The sequence below is a fragment of the Astyanax mexicanus genome, chromosome 16, assembly GCF_023375975.1.
Source record: "Astyanax mexicanus isolate ESR-SI-001 chromosome 16, AstMex3_surface, whole genome shotgun sequence".
Classification (NCBI taxonomy): domain Eukaryota; kingdom Metazoa; phylum Chordata; class Actinopteri; order Characiformes; family Acestrorhamphidae; genus Astyanax; species Astyanax mexicanus.
In genome coordinates, this window is record NC_064423.1 from 16,631,920 (window position 1) to 16,650,702 (window position 18,783).

Consider the following 18,783-nt stretch of genomic DNA (forward strand, 5'->3'; position numbering starts at 1 on the left):
ACTCCTAGGGGTGACCAACTGTCGCATGTGAAGGCTCCCCAGCACACATAATCACTCCAGTAGTTAAACACTGCATAGTTGGATCGAAAACAAAACCCGGATTAGTCGCTAAAAAAAAAAATTAAAAAGATAATAGCAGTCCAGGCATCCCATTCACAACAGTGCTATAGATGAAAGCAATGGTGGTGGTTTTAGATGGATGACCTAGATGGCATGCATTTTGTTGAAACCCTTCTTTTCTCAGTCCAATTATCTGATCTATCTCAAAGCCTGTCACCTAAGTACAACCTTCCAACTTTTAGTGCATTGTAGAGGCATGCATTTCTCACCAAGAGGTACACCACTCATTTGTAGCCTCTGAGAGCCTTTCCTTTCCATAGTGCAGTAGGTAAAGCAATTTACTGCTGAGCTGTCAGGGTGCCCCTTTATGGCTACTAGGGGTGACCAACTGTTGTAGCAAAGTTTCCCCAGATCATCACTCCAGTAGTTGGGTGCTGCTTCAAACTTGATCCCAACGTAGAGGCATGTATTTCTCACCAAGAGGTACACTACCTATTTGCAGTCTCTGAAAGCATTACCTTTTCATAGTGCAGCAGGGGAAATCGTAGTTTTACACTTTTTCCAAATCTAAAATCAAGCTCTTGGTGCAACACATTACTCCAAACGTGCCTTCATAAATCTGCAGCGCATCAAAAAATGACATAATTGTAGACACAAATGCCTCAGCGTCTACCGCTGATAAGACTGCCTGATAATGTAAACACAGCCTGAGTAAGATCACAGAGGGACCACAGCAACTGCTGTGTCCACTGGAATGAGATGAGACTGAAATGTGCACCCCCACCACCACCCCCTCCATGCCAGAGACAGGGTGCTTCAAAGTTAACATTACGCAACAAACAATGTCTCGGTGATCTCCTTCCTCTCCGCGGCGTGAAGCTTCAGGAGGGGGTGAGGGCATGAGGCAGGCCGTGTGGATCAGAGCACATTGTGGTCGTGGTTTTGAATCCATCTTCATCTGCACAGCCGAACAGTAGGTGGCAATTAGAGCGTTATGATTTCCGGCAGCGTTTGATATCTGGATGTTGTATGAGCCCCGGCTCTTTGATTAATGACAAGCTGTAATTAAAGAGGTGTGAGACGCATCATTACTGAAACATGCCTGGAGGTTAAAGGAACTGAGAATGAGCAGCAGAAGAAAAGCAGAGTTTCATTGCAACCACATGAAAGTGAATCAACGGTAATCTAGCAATTCAGCACTCGTTTAAAAAGAACATGCTGTAATCTAGTATTTTAATGACTCTACTATAATTAACTGTGTATAACAGTGTTGAGACAGTTGCTTATTTATTGATTCATCTAAAGATCAAGTTCAAGGAGGTGGTTTTCAATAGATTTTGGGGCACTGCTGATAGCTTTCGGCAATCAATGCGATGCAAATATGGAGAATGCAAACGATGTTGCACTTCTTCAGAAATGGAAATGGATTCTGGATTAAAGGTTCTGACTAGAACTGGGAACACAACAGGTATTCATGGGATCATTTTGACAAGTGCATTTAGCATTTAGCCAGCATAAGACCGCTCTCTGCATCGAATAAATGGTAACTTGCTCTTACAGCCTTCAACACTGTGGTCAGGCAGTTGTACCACCTTAAATACCAAAAGAAAACACATAAGGAAAGGCATACGCGAAGTTAGCCTGGGTCAAACAGATGGTTCCAGGAGCCAATGGAAAAGGTGCTTTACTCACTGATATTGGACTACGCAAAGAAAAGGCGAGTCATAATGTCAGGATGTGCAGGGACAGGACGCTGAGAGTCGGCGGTATTTTAATAACAGAAATAAACCGAAGTAAACGCAAAATAATATGGATAAATGGATCAATAAACAGACAGGGTAACTAGGAGAAACACAGAATACACTCAGTCAGAAAACAATTAAAAAACTACAACTTAACAGGCGTAAAACGCAGAAGAACCAACAAGGGAAATCAGAAACAAAAAGGCTATAAATACAAAAATACACACCTGGGGACAGGTAACAAGGGGGTAGAGTTACAACACTAAGGCAGAGACACAGGAACACACAGTGTCACATGCAGGGGAGCATGTGAGGAAGGAACACACAGACATGGAAGAGAAAGGTAAATAAAAAAAGGCAGGAACACACAGAAACAGACAGAACAGGACGAGAAATTATTGAAATCATTGAAATTAATCTCTGCAGTCAGTAAAAGTCAACTAAATCAAGTCACAAAATTTGCCAAAAAGTATGTATTTTACCTATTAATTTTTGATTTTCTTAATTTTCTTAATCAGTGATCCCAAATTTCTGTAGTATTTAAGTTATGTAATTCTAATAAATTCAAGTAGTAGGGCAGTCAGGTTTTACATTGTTCTCATTTAAAATATTACATTACTTTACAACTACTACTCAAATATACTTTTTTACAGTGTATGGTAATTTAAATAATTTCTATGGTGTTTCAGGTGATTTTAAAGGTATTGCCCGGTGGCTGCTGTGGTTCCCCGTTTGGTTTTAAAGTGGATGATTGACTATATTTGTGGAAAAGTGCCAAAAAAGGTTTGTTATAAAGCTATATTGAATAATATTAAGGCTATAGAAAGTTAAAGAGTCACAGTACCATACGTCTCTAATTACGTATGGCGGATGATAGGTTTACATGTTCATTATTAGATTATCATTCAGCATTTCAGTAATAGCAACAACCCAAAGGCACAGAAGTGTAACATAAACAGTGTGAGAGTAGTGGAGTGTGTTTGGAATCCCTAAGGATGACGCGTATTCGTCATTAGCCGACCCCACGCTGTAAAGGTCACAGTCGCTGGCAGTCGGCACCGGCCTGCCCTTCCCTCCACCAGCACAGGTTGACTACAGAAGACTTTCTCTGTTTTCCCTCCATTGTATCTTTTTTTTCACTTTATGACCCTTGTGAAAGATAACATCGGCGTCCGCGTTTCGAAATCTTCCTTACGTCTTTCGCAGTGTTTGCTTTCTCTCCGCTCCAGCGAAACTCCTCTGGTCTAATTTGTAACAAATCTGACCTCTCCCTCCATCTCGGAGGGTCAGTGTCACTCGCGGTCGTAAATTAAGTCCAGAATTCATTAGGACTTCCCCTGCGGTCGGTTAAATCAACGTTTATCGAGGTGGATCACTCTGGGGAATACTGCGTGAATAAGTTCATCAGGATTAATAACAGGCACAGGTTTAAAAGCTCAGGCTGTAACTCTTACGGTTTTAGGCACGAGCCCTGTCCAGCTCATCACACCGGCCAAACTAGACTTCAATTACTGACCTCAGTTCTGGATCTAGTTAAAGATTCATGGCTCACATTTATTAACATCTGTATCAGTGTATTTATTGCACTCATTTCGCTTCTCAGTTTGCTTCAAGACAGTTCTTAATATCCTGGCTGGTTTTAAAGACTTAAACTAACACTAGGGGTCAGTTCCTTGAACAATGATTAGGCCTCATTTTAGAATAATAGGCCATGTCAATGTTAAATCACCATTGGAGATACTTGTTGGTCTAGGTTTAAGCTTAATCTGGGTCTGTCTAAAACTGGCTCTGTGAGTTTGAATTTAGGTCCTCAGCTAAATGAATAAATAGTTTTAATGTGTTATGCAATAATGTGCTACAATTGACAGGTCTGGGGGCGCTGAGTGGTGGTTATAAAGAGATCGCTGCTTCGAATCCTGGTCATGCAGCTTGCCATCACAGAGCACAATTGCCCTGTAAAAGAATAAATGTAAAATATATTAAGTAAAACTGCCTACATAAGATGAATAAAAATAATTAAATTGTCACTTGAACATTAAAACTTTTTTAATGTTAATGAATTTTCCTGAATACAAATCGAACAGTTCGTATCCTCCAAACCTTTAGTTCCGTTACAGTTGACACGTTTTTCTGTCTATTTTCAAACATGTCACATATGTATGTTTACTTTCATAGATATTTTTGATATATCACCTCGCTTATACAGTTGCCATTTTAGGATACAATAATAATACACTATAAGGCGCATTTAAAATCGTCAGAACGCTCGATTGACTTTAAAAGAAAATGTTGTTGTTTTTTTTACTTAGCTTCCAGTGCACCTTATGTATGAAAATAGCGTTTATAGTGCACTTTTTAATCTGGTGCGCCTTATGGTGCGAAAAATACAAAAAGCTGATACACAAAACTGTGTTGGTTAAATTAAATGTATTAAATTATTATAATTATTATGAATTCAATCATATAAATGTATTTTTTAGAGTGTAATTTATCTGCAGCTTCATCAGGAGCTCAATCTGGACCTTCACTGAAACGAACTGGGCTAGAAAGTCCTGAGGCTGGTCCTGAACATTTTTCCCGGCAGAGATTAAGATGAGACTCTTTAAAATGCTTTAGTTTGGGTCTAGGTTTTATCTGTGAGGGCAGAAGACTCTGTGTTCTGTCTGTAATCAAGCAAGTAAGAGCAGCGTGTCACTGTTAAAGATCTGAGGTGAAACTGCAGCTGACCCAGGCCTGGCCTGCTCTTCACTGCATCTCTAATACCGCACTTTACTGAACTTTCATTATGTCTGCGGCTGCAGGCTGCTGATTACAGGCTGTGAGCGGTGGGGCGAGCGTCCTGGGTGGTGGGTGTTCAGGCTGCGTGTGTAGGATGAGTGTCTGCCGCTTAACGGGTGAGGGAGGAGAAATGAAACAGCATTTTCAGATTTAAAACATATATACACTAAATAAAAATCTTTATAAAACAATTTTGGAACACCCCCTTTTTCCCTTTTTTATTTATTTATTTATTTTTTTATTTTAATCTCTTCAGGTCCTGTTAATAAATAGAAATAATACAAAATTCAGTGTACAATATTTAGCAGGAAACTTCCAGGGCCTTAAATGATGCTAAAAACTAAACACTGAAAAAAATTTTACATTGTTAAAGGATATTGTTAAAAAAATAATATATTGTTTAAAAAAAGAGGGGGTGATTAATACCAAACAGTTTACTGGTTAACAGCTGACACCTGGTGAGTAGCAATGAAAATAAACCGAGCTTTAAAATTGGATTTTAAAAGCCTTTTATCTGTAGTTTAACAGTTTTGGAACATTCTCTACTGCAGCATTTACACACTTACACACAGCACATTCACACTTTCATCATAATAACTAGAAAAACACACAGAAACACAGATTACTCTGTAACTATTAAAAGTATAAGTCTTTTCTTTAAAGAAATTACAGATGAAACCAGAGTGTGGAAAATGTAACTCTCAAAAAATGAGAAAGTCAAGTCTGGTTGACCCACATGGCAACACCACCAGCTTTTAGCTCAGCTTAACCTTGGACTAAGTCTCAGTTTCAGGAGAAGTGCAGTAATAAAGTCATTGCTAAGATGAGGAAATAAAAAAACAGCAGCTTGTTTGTAGCATACAGCACGGATACTGGACAAGCAAAAAAATAGGGGTGCTCTAAAATTTTTGACCAGTAGTGTATCTTTATGTTAAAACAGGGGCGCCAGAAAATGTCATTAAAAAATGTCAATTTTCCATATGTTATGTTTTACAAACATTTTCTGGCACCAAACATTTTGTGTAAAATGAAAGAAAATGTTACTATTTTTCTCATAAAATAATAATTTTATTCTATAATAAGTTACCAGTTAAAATTGCCAGTTAAAAGTTATTACAAAATAAACAGATAATGTATTGCAGAATAAACTGTGTATTAAAAGAAATGGACAGATATTTTCTTCCGTTGCCAAACAGCATATTTTGCTGTTGCTACTGACACTTCTTTTGAGCTTCTTCTGGTATTCCCAGGTGCTGCCAGTCATATGCTTGTGATGTGCACCTATTAGCATGGGCTCTGCTACAGTGGTGAGTAGGTATCTGCTGCCCCAAGAATCAGCATGACATGTTTGGCTGATTTGGATAGGGCTTGTGGGATTGGGCAACTTTAAACTGGTGTTTTTTTCTAAACCAAGTTGGAGTAGCGTTATTATTATTTGGAGTGAGCCCTGGTACCAGTAACTACATAATAAAGGAAAAGTTCCATATAATGGGGGATGTCAGAAACATGCCATGAAGTGTGCATCCCTAGAAGACTACACTCCAAGAAGATCATCAATCACCAAACAAGTAAATGGCAGAATAAGCTGTTCGGCATTAACAGAGAGGATTGGGCAACTTTTTAATGTGTTCATCCCACAAATGCATGTTTCTTACAAACGTGGCTCCATTTAAAAGGGAAATTAATAGGCTTTTCAATGGTATAAGATTTCTTCTTTTCTTCAAGGTTCACTTGTTTCAATTCACTTCACCTCTTGGTGGTTTTAATTTTATGGCATGATCAACTAATATATTTTAGCTCAGTTTCAAACGTCTGCAAGGACTTGATTTAGGCCCAGTCTAGACTCAAGCCGAACTAATCATAGTGTTGAACTTGTCTTGCACTCAGTAAAGGTGGGCTTGATTCCAGCTCAATTAAACAGCATAAACAATGGTTATGATTCAGAGTGAGGCTGATAATCACGATAATCTCTGTGTTGGCCAAATAAGAGGAAGGCCTGAGTACTACCTTGAAAACTCATTAGTCGTTATCTAGTTCCTGGAAATCATGTTTATAATTCTCCCCAGAGCCAGTGGGGTTAATACAGCGTCATGCCAAATGTCGTGGGATAACAGCTTTTAAATTCATCTTGAAGTGTTACCTCAGGGCACAGCTTGAGACTGCTCACACTGGTTAAGGTTGTGAGGTGTTATCTTGTGAGTGGGGCTGAACAGCGTCCATCATACGCTTTGCTAAGTAATGTAAATGATCAGAGTTGGAGCGAAGCCTGACATCAGGATTAGCTAGCAGACTTTGTCTGATGGAGGGATCTGTACCTACTGTCTGAGTCAAGTCAGCAGATGAGGGAGATGGGAATATTTTCAAATAATTTCTAAGTTTTGTGCTTCATAAATATGTTTTGTATAACCCATAGATAAGGTACAATATATCCTTTTTAGCACTGTAGAGAGTGGGACCATATGTCATCCAGGACAGTGTTAAATTTAACTCTGTAAACTCTTTTTATTTATCCCAAAGCCCAATGCAGCATGTTTTAGCTTTTGTGGGACATGATATTACCCTGTTAACAAGTTTTGGTCAGTAGAACATTTTCTAAATGTTACAGTTACAGTTAATGTTCGTAGGTGATCAATATGTCAAGTTGTCTGGATGTTCTTTCGAGTTCTGAATGTTTTTAAACGTTCTGGTAATGTCACTTAAATGTCAGCAAATACTAGTTATCTGGGAACATCATTGCATCATACATTTTCAGGAAGTTTCTGCAACATTATTTCTATGACTTTACAGGTTCAGCTTTGTGGAACCTTTTTAAAACATTGCTAAACACTTTTATAATGTTCTCTGTTAGCTGAGTAGTCTTATGTTCTACACCGAAAACAATTATTTATTGGCTCCACTTACCTCAGTCAAGTTATTATTTTGACTTGACTCAGTAAAAGATCAGCCTTAAAATTACAATCACCCACCTAGAATTGTTTAGTTCCCACTTGTACAGATTTGGCCTATCGAAGCCTGGACTCCACAAGACCTCAGATCCTTAAAGAGCTATACATTGTGAGGTAAGACCACCATGAATCACATCAATGAGCCTTGAGCGCCCATGACCCTTTCACCGCCTCACCGGTTGTCCCTCCTTGAGGCACTCTTGGTAGATCTCCAATCGGCTTTGATTTTGGAAGGTTCGTTATCTTTAACTGACCAAACATCGACTCATCCCATAAATTCTAGAGATTAAACGAATCCATGTCGAAGGGTTACAGTGAATTAGCAATTCAACATGGCCTGCTCAGGCCTAGATAACATCAGAACTTGTGTCTTGTCATCAGAACCATATGGGGAAAGGAACTAAGTCATGGTCCCAGTCAGTCTTCTCACCAGAGCACACGGTCCACAATAATTTACGGCCTGGTCCTGACTAAGGAATAAGGCTCTTGGGATATGTGATCAGAAGGCGGTTCGGACCAGGCATGTTGTCTTACAAGACTCTATAACCTTGCTAAAGACGTGTGTGAGCTCTGGCTGAGGGAACCTCAGACGTTCTCATGAGCTGCTTTGATGAAGTGGAGGCCAGAGTTTCATGGAATGCACTAAATTACTGTGTTGGGGGTTGATATGTGCTTAAGCTTCATCTTCATCTCCTGTTGACTAGTCTGCGGGCTAGTCTGCCGTGTGTTTAAAACTGGAGAGTACTGTAGACATGAGGCCGGGTCTGAGGCAGGCTTCTTTATGCTGACCTGCTAAATAATAAAGCTTATTGAAACGTGTGTTGGTGCATGCTACGTTCGTATTGTGAAGCTGGCACTCCCACACTTTTGTTAATGGGCTGATTAGACGAATCAGGCTTGGGAAGAGAAGGGAAAAAGCTTAATGACCCAAGCAGAGGAGCGCCAGGACCGAGATTAAGGGCATTTTCACACCAGCACTATTTGGTTGGGTTAAAATGGACTCAGGTTTGTTTATACCCTTAGTTCGGTTTGATTGAGCAGGTGTGAAAACAAAAAAAACAAAAACAAAAAAAAAACTGAGACCTTCAAGCGGATGTGGTCTCATTTCATTCCCAAATATACTCTGGAGTTCTTATCACTTGTGATAAGAACATGATCTGGTCTCGATCCGACCGAGGTATCAAATATACTCCTTTTATTTGAGCGCAGTTTAATCTTATATATATTACCCAGATAACGCTAATTACCACAGCTATGAACAAGCACTGTCTCTTCTGCTCCATGCTTTTTACACGTGCTGCCTGTGCTGCATTCACTGCTGACAGCTGTGTCACTCTTCTGCGCAGCACATCCTATTAAAAACACTGTGTTTGAAAGCGCAGTGTTTCAGCATTCAGTGTTAAATAGCTCTAAAATGCACAGATATACATGCTGGAATACAGAATCTTCTTGCTATATTTACTTTCTTACTTTCTAGCTCTGAACATTCAGATGAGACAACGTGCTTGCAAGTTTTTTTGGGGCACATTTTGGTGCATTCAGGATTAGATTTATGCCTATGTGAAACCAAACCAAACATAGGGAGATAACGCTCCAAGTAAAGGAACTCATCAACTGATTCGGACCATAGAAACCAACTACAGGTGTAAAAACAACCTTAGAAACACTGAGGCTGTACTGAGTCTGATTAGGCCCATGTAATAGAGTGAGTTAGCACAGAAAACACACACGTGCCTGTACTAATTATTACTGTACCCTCTGTAATTACACATGTTGAGTGATGTGGTTTACATTACTGCACATATGAGAGAAGGCATGCTTGCTGAAGCGTGTACAGCTCTAATTCGGCCGAGAATAACTTAATGAACTTAAAAATATGTGGAAATTTTGATTGCACTCCAAACACAGTTTTAAAAGAAATGGGAATGAGAAATAGGCCTAAGAATAGGCCAATAAAATCCTGTAGTCCTGAAGTCATTCTGTCTATGGTTCACAAAGCTCTATACTGCCCCCTATTGTCAGTGACTGCACTCTGGTTACACAGGGAATGGCATTCATTGTGTTCAACACAGATCTTACAGTGACATCTGCTGTTCCACCATAAGTGGTGTTTTAAGAAGAGGGGTACTTGCAGTCTGAAGCCTGTGCAGTTGGCCATCATATATAATGGCTTGCAAAAGTATTTATACCCCTTGAACTTTTTCACATTTTGGCTGCATTCACATTACCAGGATGAAGTGACTCGAATCTGATCTTTTTGCTTAACGTGGCTCAGATCTGATTTTTACTAATTAGATTTAAGTCACTTTCATATTTGGTCCTAAATCAGATAAGTGTCCTATCTATTCACATCATGCGACATGAATCTGAACGGTCAAATCGGAATTCATGCATCTTTGTGCTCTTTCATGTACTTCAGACCAGCTGTTTACTCTCCACTCGAACAAAAGATTCTCCACATATGTATTTATCTCCATTCATCTTTTCATCAACTCTGACCAGCTTCCCTGTCCCTGCTGAAGAAAAGCTCAGCTCAAAAGTTCAGCTGTCTATCGATTCAGAATTGTACACAGTCAGTATTTATTTATGGCTTTGCAGAACAATAAAACATTATTGGAGAAACAGTTTAACTCCTGTAAACACTAAACTGCAAAATACAAAACAGAATCCACACTTTTAATTGGATTTATGACTGAAGCAGCATCATATTGATAAAAAAAAAAATCAAATGTATTCTGAAAAAGAACATAAACTGTACTCTGTGTGGTACTACAGTTTATTAGTCTGCAAGTATAAATATTACATTTTACATCCAAAAACTCTAATAGCAATTGTAAAGTGAAAAATGTACAATGAATCAGGCATTTTTAGAGAAACTTAGAAAACAATAATCATAACACTCCTTCCAAACTTCTTCCCAAATTCAAATCAGAAACTGATCACGATGGATGCCCTTCTACCAAGTTAAAGCAGAGAGTACAACAAATGGTACATGGTGATACATGAAACATGGTGTATATGAGCATCGGCAGACATGTGGCAAAGTCAATAAACACTTCACAGATGTGGGGGGGGGGGATTGTTTAATAAAACAAAAAAAAAAAGAAGCAACAATAAAATGGCATCTGTGGTTGAAATCCACCGTCACACTGATGTTCATCATCATGAGATCCTCGTTATTTTGTCCAGCTGACTTTAGGAATGTCGTAATGCTCTGTCAGTGTGTCCAGATGTCTGTTGAACTCCTTGATTAAGAAAAAGACAGCCATTATTACCACAGAATGTCAATAGGTTGCAACATTTTATTTACAGCTGATTTACATGTATTTATTTATTTTTTTACACTTATTGACGAAAATATAACACACCAAGGAGTTGTTGAAATGGAATAAAATTTTGTGTGTGAATATAAAGATCAAGTAAGTTACAAAACAGAGGGGTAGGGCTAAATAGTAGGGCCGAGGGGTAAAATGGGATTGAGCCTCTCTTTAAACTCATTAAACCTATTTTGTAACCTTCCAAGTAAAGAATACAAATAAAAATCATCCACCCAGTTTCCTTATATCATCTGTATCATCAACTTTCAAACTGGCCCTTATGCACCAGCTTAGTGGAAGACTTAAAAAGTGCAGCTGTATTGACTGGACATAAATTTAATACACAAAGAGTTGATTTCCCAAACAGAGAGTAAGCCTTGTCTTAGAATACATTTTCATTAACTGGGAATTTTTTTATTTAAAATGCTGTGTAGTGCAATACCAGGCTTACTCTCTATCTGGCAGTGCCCCAAAGAAGTACAGCACACTCTTACCTCAACTCTCCGCTTGTGTGTTTTGGAGGCTTTGTTCAAAATCCGTTCCATTTGCTGGTACAAAAAAAATGAAGGAGAAGAAAACAGAACTTTTAATTAACAATTATGGAAAATAAAACAAGAAGTTTCTTTGATACAAAGAAGATTCTAGTACTTTATACTGGACTCTTCTTTTAGAGGGATGATAAATAAATCAGTGTTATACACATACTCTTTTCTCCTGTATTTTGTCGAAGGCTAACTGGGCTGGTGTCCTTTTGTCAACATAAACTTTCTTGGTCTCCTCTTCTTCATTTTGAGCAGTCAGCACTTGCTCCTCCAGATGCTTTCTCTCCTTGTCCTTCTTCTTTTTCCTGTTAACAAACACACACATTAATTCATTAAATCAAAAACCTGAAATATTGCCTTATTTACAGACTGTAGGAGTGTTGGGTTAGTGCTGGAGATTACAAAAAATGCATATTATGACCTAATAAGAAAAAAAAACAAGTTTGTGTTACATTAGGATTCTTATCAGCCACATTTTAAATAGTCAGAAATGGGTCTGGGCTCTTATGGGTTAAAATAGGTCTATTGAAAGACTGTGTACTTTTACATTGTAATAATTTTTACTTCAGAGTCAAAAAGTGTGGTCTCAGCTGTAATATTTTTTTATGCAGATTTTACCATTATACCATTAACATGCAATCTGACTCAAAAGTCAGAGGATATTATACAGCTTAATAACTATTTATATACACATGTTAACATATTGGGGGGCATAACAATTAAATGTGGTATGTGTAAAACACTACTCTGTCACTTCAAGACTAGACACACAGCATATTTTTGAGACGACAAAAAAATTGTTCTTAAGAGATAAACGTATCTAAAAACACAATTCAAACACCTGTCCTTATCCAAGCTACATAATGTTTTTAAGACTGGGGGCGCTGACCTAGCTAGCTACGTTAACTAACTAACGTTACCTATGGTGCGTAAAGAGTTATCACACGATTTAGAAACCATTAAACGGCCAGGAAGCCGAAATTTGGCTTTTAATTCGGCAGCTGAAGGCTTTATGTACACTACACAATCCTAAATAAACCTGTGACAACAATTATTAACGCTAGCTAAGCTAATTTAGATAGCTAATGAACAAAACTATCAGTAAACAAACGACAATGTTAGCCAGTTAGCTGCTAGCTAGCGACGAAAGTCAGCTAACAATGTCGAACAAATGCATGTTTATAATACACAACCACCTCACATCGATTTATTCCAGCTATTTATACATTAAAAAAATAAAACACGTTACTTTTTCCCCGCTGAAACGGCTCCAACTCCTTTAAGCTTGAGTGAACCTTTCTGAACCGCAGAGTATTCAGCCATCTTCCCCAAACAGCAGCACTGAGGACTGAACCACAGCCGGTTTATACAGAGATCACCAACTTCCGCCTGTTATAACAGTACTTTACTGCTGACCCGTAGAAGGAGCCCACGAGGGAGACCTCAATGAATGGGTTTGAATAGAGCTAAACTACTAAAAAATCAAATTAAATATATAATAACTCCTTGACAAGGTTTTCATTGAATTCCCATAAAAAAGGAAAGACAAATAAAATGTAAGTTTAAAATGATCCAGAGTAAAAGAGGTTTGGCCAATACAGCTTCAGATTCACTTTTTTTATAACACAGTTATGTTAGGAGATAGCCACATGCTATTATTTTACTTAGTACCAGGAGACATTAAGCTTAAAGCTTTTAAACTCCAGTTATAAACATAAAAAACCTCCAGCATCCAGCCAACACACAGTAGCAGTGATGCTAGCGCCTTTAAAACTCGCTTGCTAAAGAAAAATGGAAATATATAGATAGACTTTATTTGTTGTTTAGCAAAAAATCGATATTTTCCTTTCAAAGATTAAGGAAATATCCTGGAAAGTAGTTAGGTTATTTTTAAGAGTTTTTAGCCATTAGCTTTATTCACCCCATTCATTTTAGACTCACTCGCTGGCTCCCTCTAGCGGTGTCCATTATATAATAGGGGAAGATATAGAGTGAGCAGGATCTCCAAACACCGACTTTATTTTTTTTATGCTTTACAAAACGCCTATTATTTAGTGTAATACACGAGGCAGTGTGTATTTATATATTGCGTATGTGTATTTTAAATAAAAATATTTATTCAGATTTTTATAATTTTGCTTCAGTTTTGAGTGCGCGTAATTGTAAACCGCGCATGCTCAGTGCTGGGCGGAAGCTGCTGTACAGCATGGTGGCAGGCTGCTGTATGAACCATGGCGCTGAGGAGTTTAACGAATCCTGTAAAAGCTGCTCTAAATCTCTGTGTTTTTAATTCACACGCAGAAACCTGTGCTCTAGCGGGTCTGAGAGGTTCAGTGGGTGTTCGCGGATACGCTAAGAAAGTCGGTAAGCGGTGTTTGTTTAATATGAGGGGTTAGTTGGTGGTATAGTGATGTTTCAGAGGCAGGAGAGACAGTGCTGACCTTGGGTTCTGTTTACTGTTCATATACAGTCAGACAGACAGAGCAGCAGGGTAAAGAAAGCTGTTTAAGCCTAAAATATTCCCAGAAATACGGGCATTAACTCACCAAGCTCACCGATTACTAATAAAGACTAAATCCTAAAGACTGAATAATAGTAAATATTTAAATGTCAGAAATCAGCTATAAAATTAAACCACGAAACACTTATGCAGTATATTTAATATATTTTTGACTAGTATTAATATGCATTCAAGATTTTAGCAGTTTTAGATCTGTATAATTTCATTTTAGGAACCTAGCTGCAATATATAGCTCTGAAAAAAAAAACTAAGAGACCACTTAAGTTTTCTCTGATTTTGCTATTTTTAGGTATATCATTGAGTAATATGAATGTAGTTTTTATTCTATAAACTACAGACAACATTTCTCCCAAATAAAATAAAAAATAATAATTCGCAGAAAATGAGAAATGGCTAAAATAATATAAAAAAAGATGCAGAGCTTTCAGACCTCAAATAATGCAAAGAAAACAAGTTCATATTCATAGTTCATGTTTAGAGTTCAGAAATCAATATTTGGGGGAATAACCCTGTTTTTTAATCACAGTCATTCATGCATCTTGGCATGTTCTCCTCCACCAGTCTTACACACTGCCTTTGAATAACTTTATGCCACTCCTGATGCAAAAAAGTTAAGCAGTTCAGCTTCCCCAATGTGGGGAGTGTGTCTGCTGGAAGTCCTGCTGGAAAATGAAATTTCGCATCTTCAAAAAAAAGTTGTCAAGAGATTTTCTGGGAAAACACTGCACTGACTTTGGACTTGATAAAACAGTGGATCAACACCAGCGGGTTACATGTCTCTTCAAACCATCATTAATTGTGGAAACTTCACACTAGACCTCAAGCAGTTTGGACTGTTTGTCTCTCCACTCTGATCCCTTGATATCCAAATGAAATGCAAAATTTACTGATGGTGGTCAATGATGGTTTGGAGAGGTTATGTCATTTCGGGCTAAAATATCTTGCCCTAATTTTTACCATTGATTAACATGAAATCTCATTCTTTTTACCAGTGTTTTTGAGTAGTCAAAATCATATTACAGATCTACACTGTATATAGGGCATAACCAATATATTTTAATTAGTGGTGATGCTCAAAAAAATTTGGCAACTAAAATTATTTTTGTAAAAATTACTAAAAAAAAAAAAAGAAAGCAAACGGACATAAGACGTTATACAGTGACGTTTTGGATGATGCGATCAGTTTCCTCATACTGTCTCTCTCTCGCTCTCATTTGTGCTGTCTCTCCTTCTCTCTCACTCTTTACTCTGAGATATTAAAATACAGTAAAAATGATATAGTATGCCAGACCTAAACCACACTACACTGTTACTAGCATGATTTTAATTCACCCCACTAATTTAATTTTGCCAATCTAATACTGATATTCCTTAAAAAGAACTCTTAAACTGAAATGCATCCAGTAATTTGTTTTGGTAAATATATATATAAGCAGTTAAAGTAATGCTGTTTGTTTTTGCACTAAATAAACCATGCTAATTGTTTATATTTTTTTGGTTGCAATTTAGTAAAAGCTATCGCAAAAAAAGGTGGTAAGGTATTTAAAAAGAAAATGTACCATACTGCTATTAAAAATCTTTAAATCATACTCAGCCTTAATTGTATAGTTATCTTTAATAGGATTTTTACTTATAAAAGGTATTTTTTATATAATTCCAGGAAAATAAATGTATGGTTATTCCATTGAATCGGTTTTCCAAAGCAGTAAAAACAAACAGCATTCGCACTTGTTTCTTAAATATACTGGGTCTGTTTAATTGATGTTTCGTTTTGTGTTGTGACTTTAGCAGCTGCTAAAGGGAAGGGAAAAGGCATGATGAAGGATGTGCAGAAGGGTCCAGAGGTGTGCAAAGATCCAGAGAAACTCGTATCGCATGCTGTAGGAGTAAACATCTTCAAACAGGGTGAAGATCCGCCAATTAAACCCAAAGATGAATATCCAGAATGGTAGGAACATGAACAAACTTTTTTCCACATATTGAGATCAACATCTACATTTTACTAATGTCTTTTACTTTCTTTGTTCTTCTCCAGGCTGTTTCAGCTGAACCTTGGCCCTGCCAAAAAACTGGAAGAAATGGATTCAGAGAGTCACGAATACTGGAAACGTCTACGAAAGGAGAACATATGGCGGTTTAACAGATTACACAAGGGTAAAAAGTTCTGAGAGACAAAGAGCTACACGCCCTGATAAGACCAGGATTTAAGTGACTCTTGGTGGAAAGGAACTGGCTGATTTTAGGAATTTGGTTCCTCGTTGAGCGTTCCACTACTTTCCCCAAAACATGTCTGGATTTCAGCTTCCTGTAAATCTGCAATGTCAAGACCACAAGTACCTGTGATAGCGTGCAGTATTTGGTAGTGCACTGGTTGTATTTCACAATGGTGGATTTTTCACTAAGCTGTATAAACTTGGACAGAAGTGGAAGCTTGTCCAGCAGGAACTTTAGTTGTCCTTTATTGGACAGGCCTGGACTTTTGAACTGTTTATGAAGCTCAGTTACACAAGCCAGGATTGATCAACATTTGCTCTCTTAAAAATAAATATTCCTAAAAAGATTCATGTCTCTTGAGATTTTTATTGAACATTTGAATGTCTGGACTAGAGTTTGCATTGAGATTTGTGTGTTTATAACATTGTTTATTGTACATTCTGGTCCAGTTTGTTTTGGTTTCACTTTGCAGTTTAGTGACTAAGTGGACTAAAGATTTTTCTTACATCATGTAGTTCTTCCACACCAAACTTACTCATCCATGTCTTTATGGACCTTGAAATGTTGGAACAGGAAAGGCTCGCTCTTAAACTGTTCCCACAATGTTAGGAGCATGAATTTGTCTAAAATCACTTTTTAATGTGAAGCATTAAGACTTCCTTTCACTGAAACACAAGTCCTGAAAAATAACCCCCACACCATAATCCCCCCCTACACCAAACTTTATATCTGGCACAATGCAGTAAGACAAGTACCGTTCTCCTGCCAACCGCCAAACCAAGTGATAGAAACACCTGAATGAGTGAATACTTTTGGCACTAGAGTTTATATCTACTCCAGTGGGCACATTTAAAAAGCCAGATCTCTGGAGGATATGAGCCTGTAATACTACATAATGTTACATCAGAAAAGGGGAACCCAGGGCCTTTCACCCCAGTCAGGTGATTCATCTCTGAGTGTCATTGCTGTGCTGCCTTCTTCCCTTTCAGTACAGTGTTTCCCAACATTACTCCTGGAATTCCCCTGTTACAATAAAAATGATAATTCATCAGATTATCCCACTGGAAAGCAGCAACTTTCATTTTTGAGCAGAATTGTATTCCTACTCAAATTACACTGATCAGCCATAACAATAAAACTTCTGAGAGTCAATAACACTGTTGATCTAGTTCCAATTGAAGTTGTCTGCAGTTGTCAAGGGGTGGAGTATTAGGCCAGATATAAAGTTGGGATAGTTTTCGAAAAGTTTTTGAAAATTTTTGGATTGGATTTATTTCTTGAAATCGTTCAATTGTGTAGCTTTTGCCATAATGTGGATTGGAACGTTTAAATATGGCTGTATTGTCACTGTATACCAACTCTACCTCTTCACAACTTTACAACTGGTGCTCTTAAACACTTTAAGAGACAAGAAATGTAAGTAATTAATTTTGATAAGTTCAACACAACTGTTAACTAAAAGCCATTTCTAGTAAAAAATAAGGCTGACTGAGAAAATCCAGTCAAGCTGTTCAAAGCTGTCATCTAAGCAAGAGGTGCTTATTTTGAGGAATCTAAAATATAAAACTTATTCTGGTTTGTTTAACACTTTTTTGTTTGCTAAAGAATTCCATATGTTTCACATAGTTTGGATGACCTTAGTTTTAATCTCTGTCCAAACTGTGGTGTCCACAAACATTTGGACATACCAGTCAAAAGTTTCCTACATTGTAAATTAATTCTGAAGTCATCCAGACTATAAAATATCTACAGTATTTTTCACACCATAAGGCGCACTTAAAATCTTTTATTTTTCCCAAAAATCGTCAGTGCATCTGATATTCCGGTGTGACTTATGTATGAATTTTACCAGTCAGGTTGTAAGGAATAGTAAAGCCAACACATAGAATTGCAGCGTTGTACAGGAGTTTCACTTTAGTTTTCCAGCACAGAGACTGGAGCAGTATTAGCATTAGCCTCTAGCCGTGCTAAGCGCTAGCTCTTTTTGCTATTCATAGGTGAGCATTATCGGCCTGTACCGTGCTGCTAACCTCGACTAGCACTCTAGAGCAGCATTAGCATTACCCACTAACCACAGCGCTAAGCGCTAGCTCTTTCACCTTTCAGAGGCTAGTATTTTGGCCTGTAGTCTGTGTGTTTACCGTGTTAAAACAAGCTATGTGGGACGAACCACTAGCTATCGCCCTGGCTTACTGGAACACACAGGATTCCTCAGTGTAGCTCTGTCTGGCAACATTAGTCGCTAACTGCATGCTGTTGCACCCAGCCTTAGGTGGGTATATAAACGGAAGCACTTTACTCACCCAAATAAAACGTTCTCAGGAGAGAAATCTGTTTAGATTAACAATTAGCACTTTTTTTTTTTTTTTTAAGAATTACAGTTTTGTTAACTTCATTTAGCTTTACAGGCCTTGTGGAGTGAATTTTGTGCCAAAAGTAAAAATCCGCAATCATAATTTTAAGAATCAAAAGGAAAAATTGTATGTTGCAAATTCAAATGAGAAAAAATATATAGCAAATATATTTTTAAGTATATTTGGCTACTTTATTATCCTTTGCTGTTGTTTAAAAACTATTTCAGTTTGTCTTTGCTTTTGTTTTTGTGTATTTTTTTTGGGGGGGGGGGGGTATTTTTCTGTCAATGATGTTTGCTTCTGTAATCCC

The 18,783-nt window shown here is 37.7% G+C and overlaps 2 protein-coding genes across 3 annotated transcripts; one reads left to right on the top strand and one right to left on the bottom strand.

Moving 5' to 3' along the window:
• Window positions 1–10,283: 10,283 nt before the first annotated feature.
• On the bottom strand, window positions 10,284–12,786 carry fam32a (family with sequence similarity 32 member A). The gene is made up of 4 exons (XM_007240120.4): window positions 12,634–12,786; window positions 11,548–11,689; window positions 11,337–11,390; window positions 10,284–10,770 (listed from the first exon to the last, which is right to left on the bottom strand). The coding sequence occupies exons 1-4, from the start codon at window positions 12,705–12,707 to the stop codon at window positions 10,702–10,704; spliced, it is 339 nt and encodes a 112-aa protein (XP_007240182.3). The 5' UTR covers window positions 12,708–12,786; the 3' UTR covers window positions 10,284–10,701.
• A 772-nt stretch (window positions 12,787–13,558) lies between these two features.
• Window positions 13,559–16,465, top strand: mrpl54 (mitochondrial ribosomal protein L54). Of its 2 annotated transcripts, none has more exons than XM_007240119.4 (3): window positions 13,559–13,748; window positions 15,697–15,853; window positions 15,941–16,465. In XM_007240119.4, exons 1-3 carry the CDS (start codon window positions 13,616–13,618, stop codon window positions 16,071–16,073), a joined length of 423 nt encoding a protein of 140 aa, XP_007240181.1. In that variant the 5' UTR covers window positions 13,559–13,615; the 3' UTR covers window positions 16,074–16,465. The 2 variants fall into 2 exon arrangements, with proteins under 2 accessions (XP_007240181.1, XP_007240180.1); XM_007240118.4 differs by having other exon boundaries at window positions 13,563–13,748; window positions 15,694–15,853.
• The last annotated feature ends 2,318 nt before the right edge of the window (window positions 16,466–18,783 follow it).

Coding starts and splice junctions, on each gene's coding strand:
- fam32a (XM_007240120.4), bottom strand. CDS start 12,707: ATGGCTGAATACTCTGCGGTTCAGAAAGGTTCACTCAAGCTTAAAGGA. Junction 11,690..12,633: donor GCCGTTTCAGCGGGGAAAAA/GTAACGTGTTTT, acceptor GTTTGTTAACAG/GAAAAAGAAGAAGGACAAGG. Junction 10,771..11,336: donor CACACAAGCGGAGAGTTGAG/GTAAGAGTGTGC, acceptor TTCTTAATCAAG/GAGTTCAACAGACATCTGGA.
- mrpl54 (XM_007240118.4), top strand. CDS start 13,616: ATGGCGCTGAGGAGTTTAACGAATCCTGTAAAAGCTGCTCTAAATCTC. Junction 13,749..15,693: donor CGGATACGCTAAGAAAGTCG/GTAAGCGGTGTT, acceptor TTGTGACTTTAG/CAGCTGCTAAAGGGAAGGGA. Junction 15,854..15,940: donor AAAGATGAATATCCAGAATG/GTAGGAACATGA, acceptor GTTCTTCTCCAG/GCTGTTTCAGCTGAACCTTG.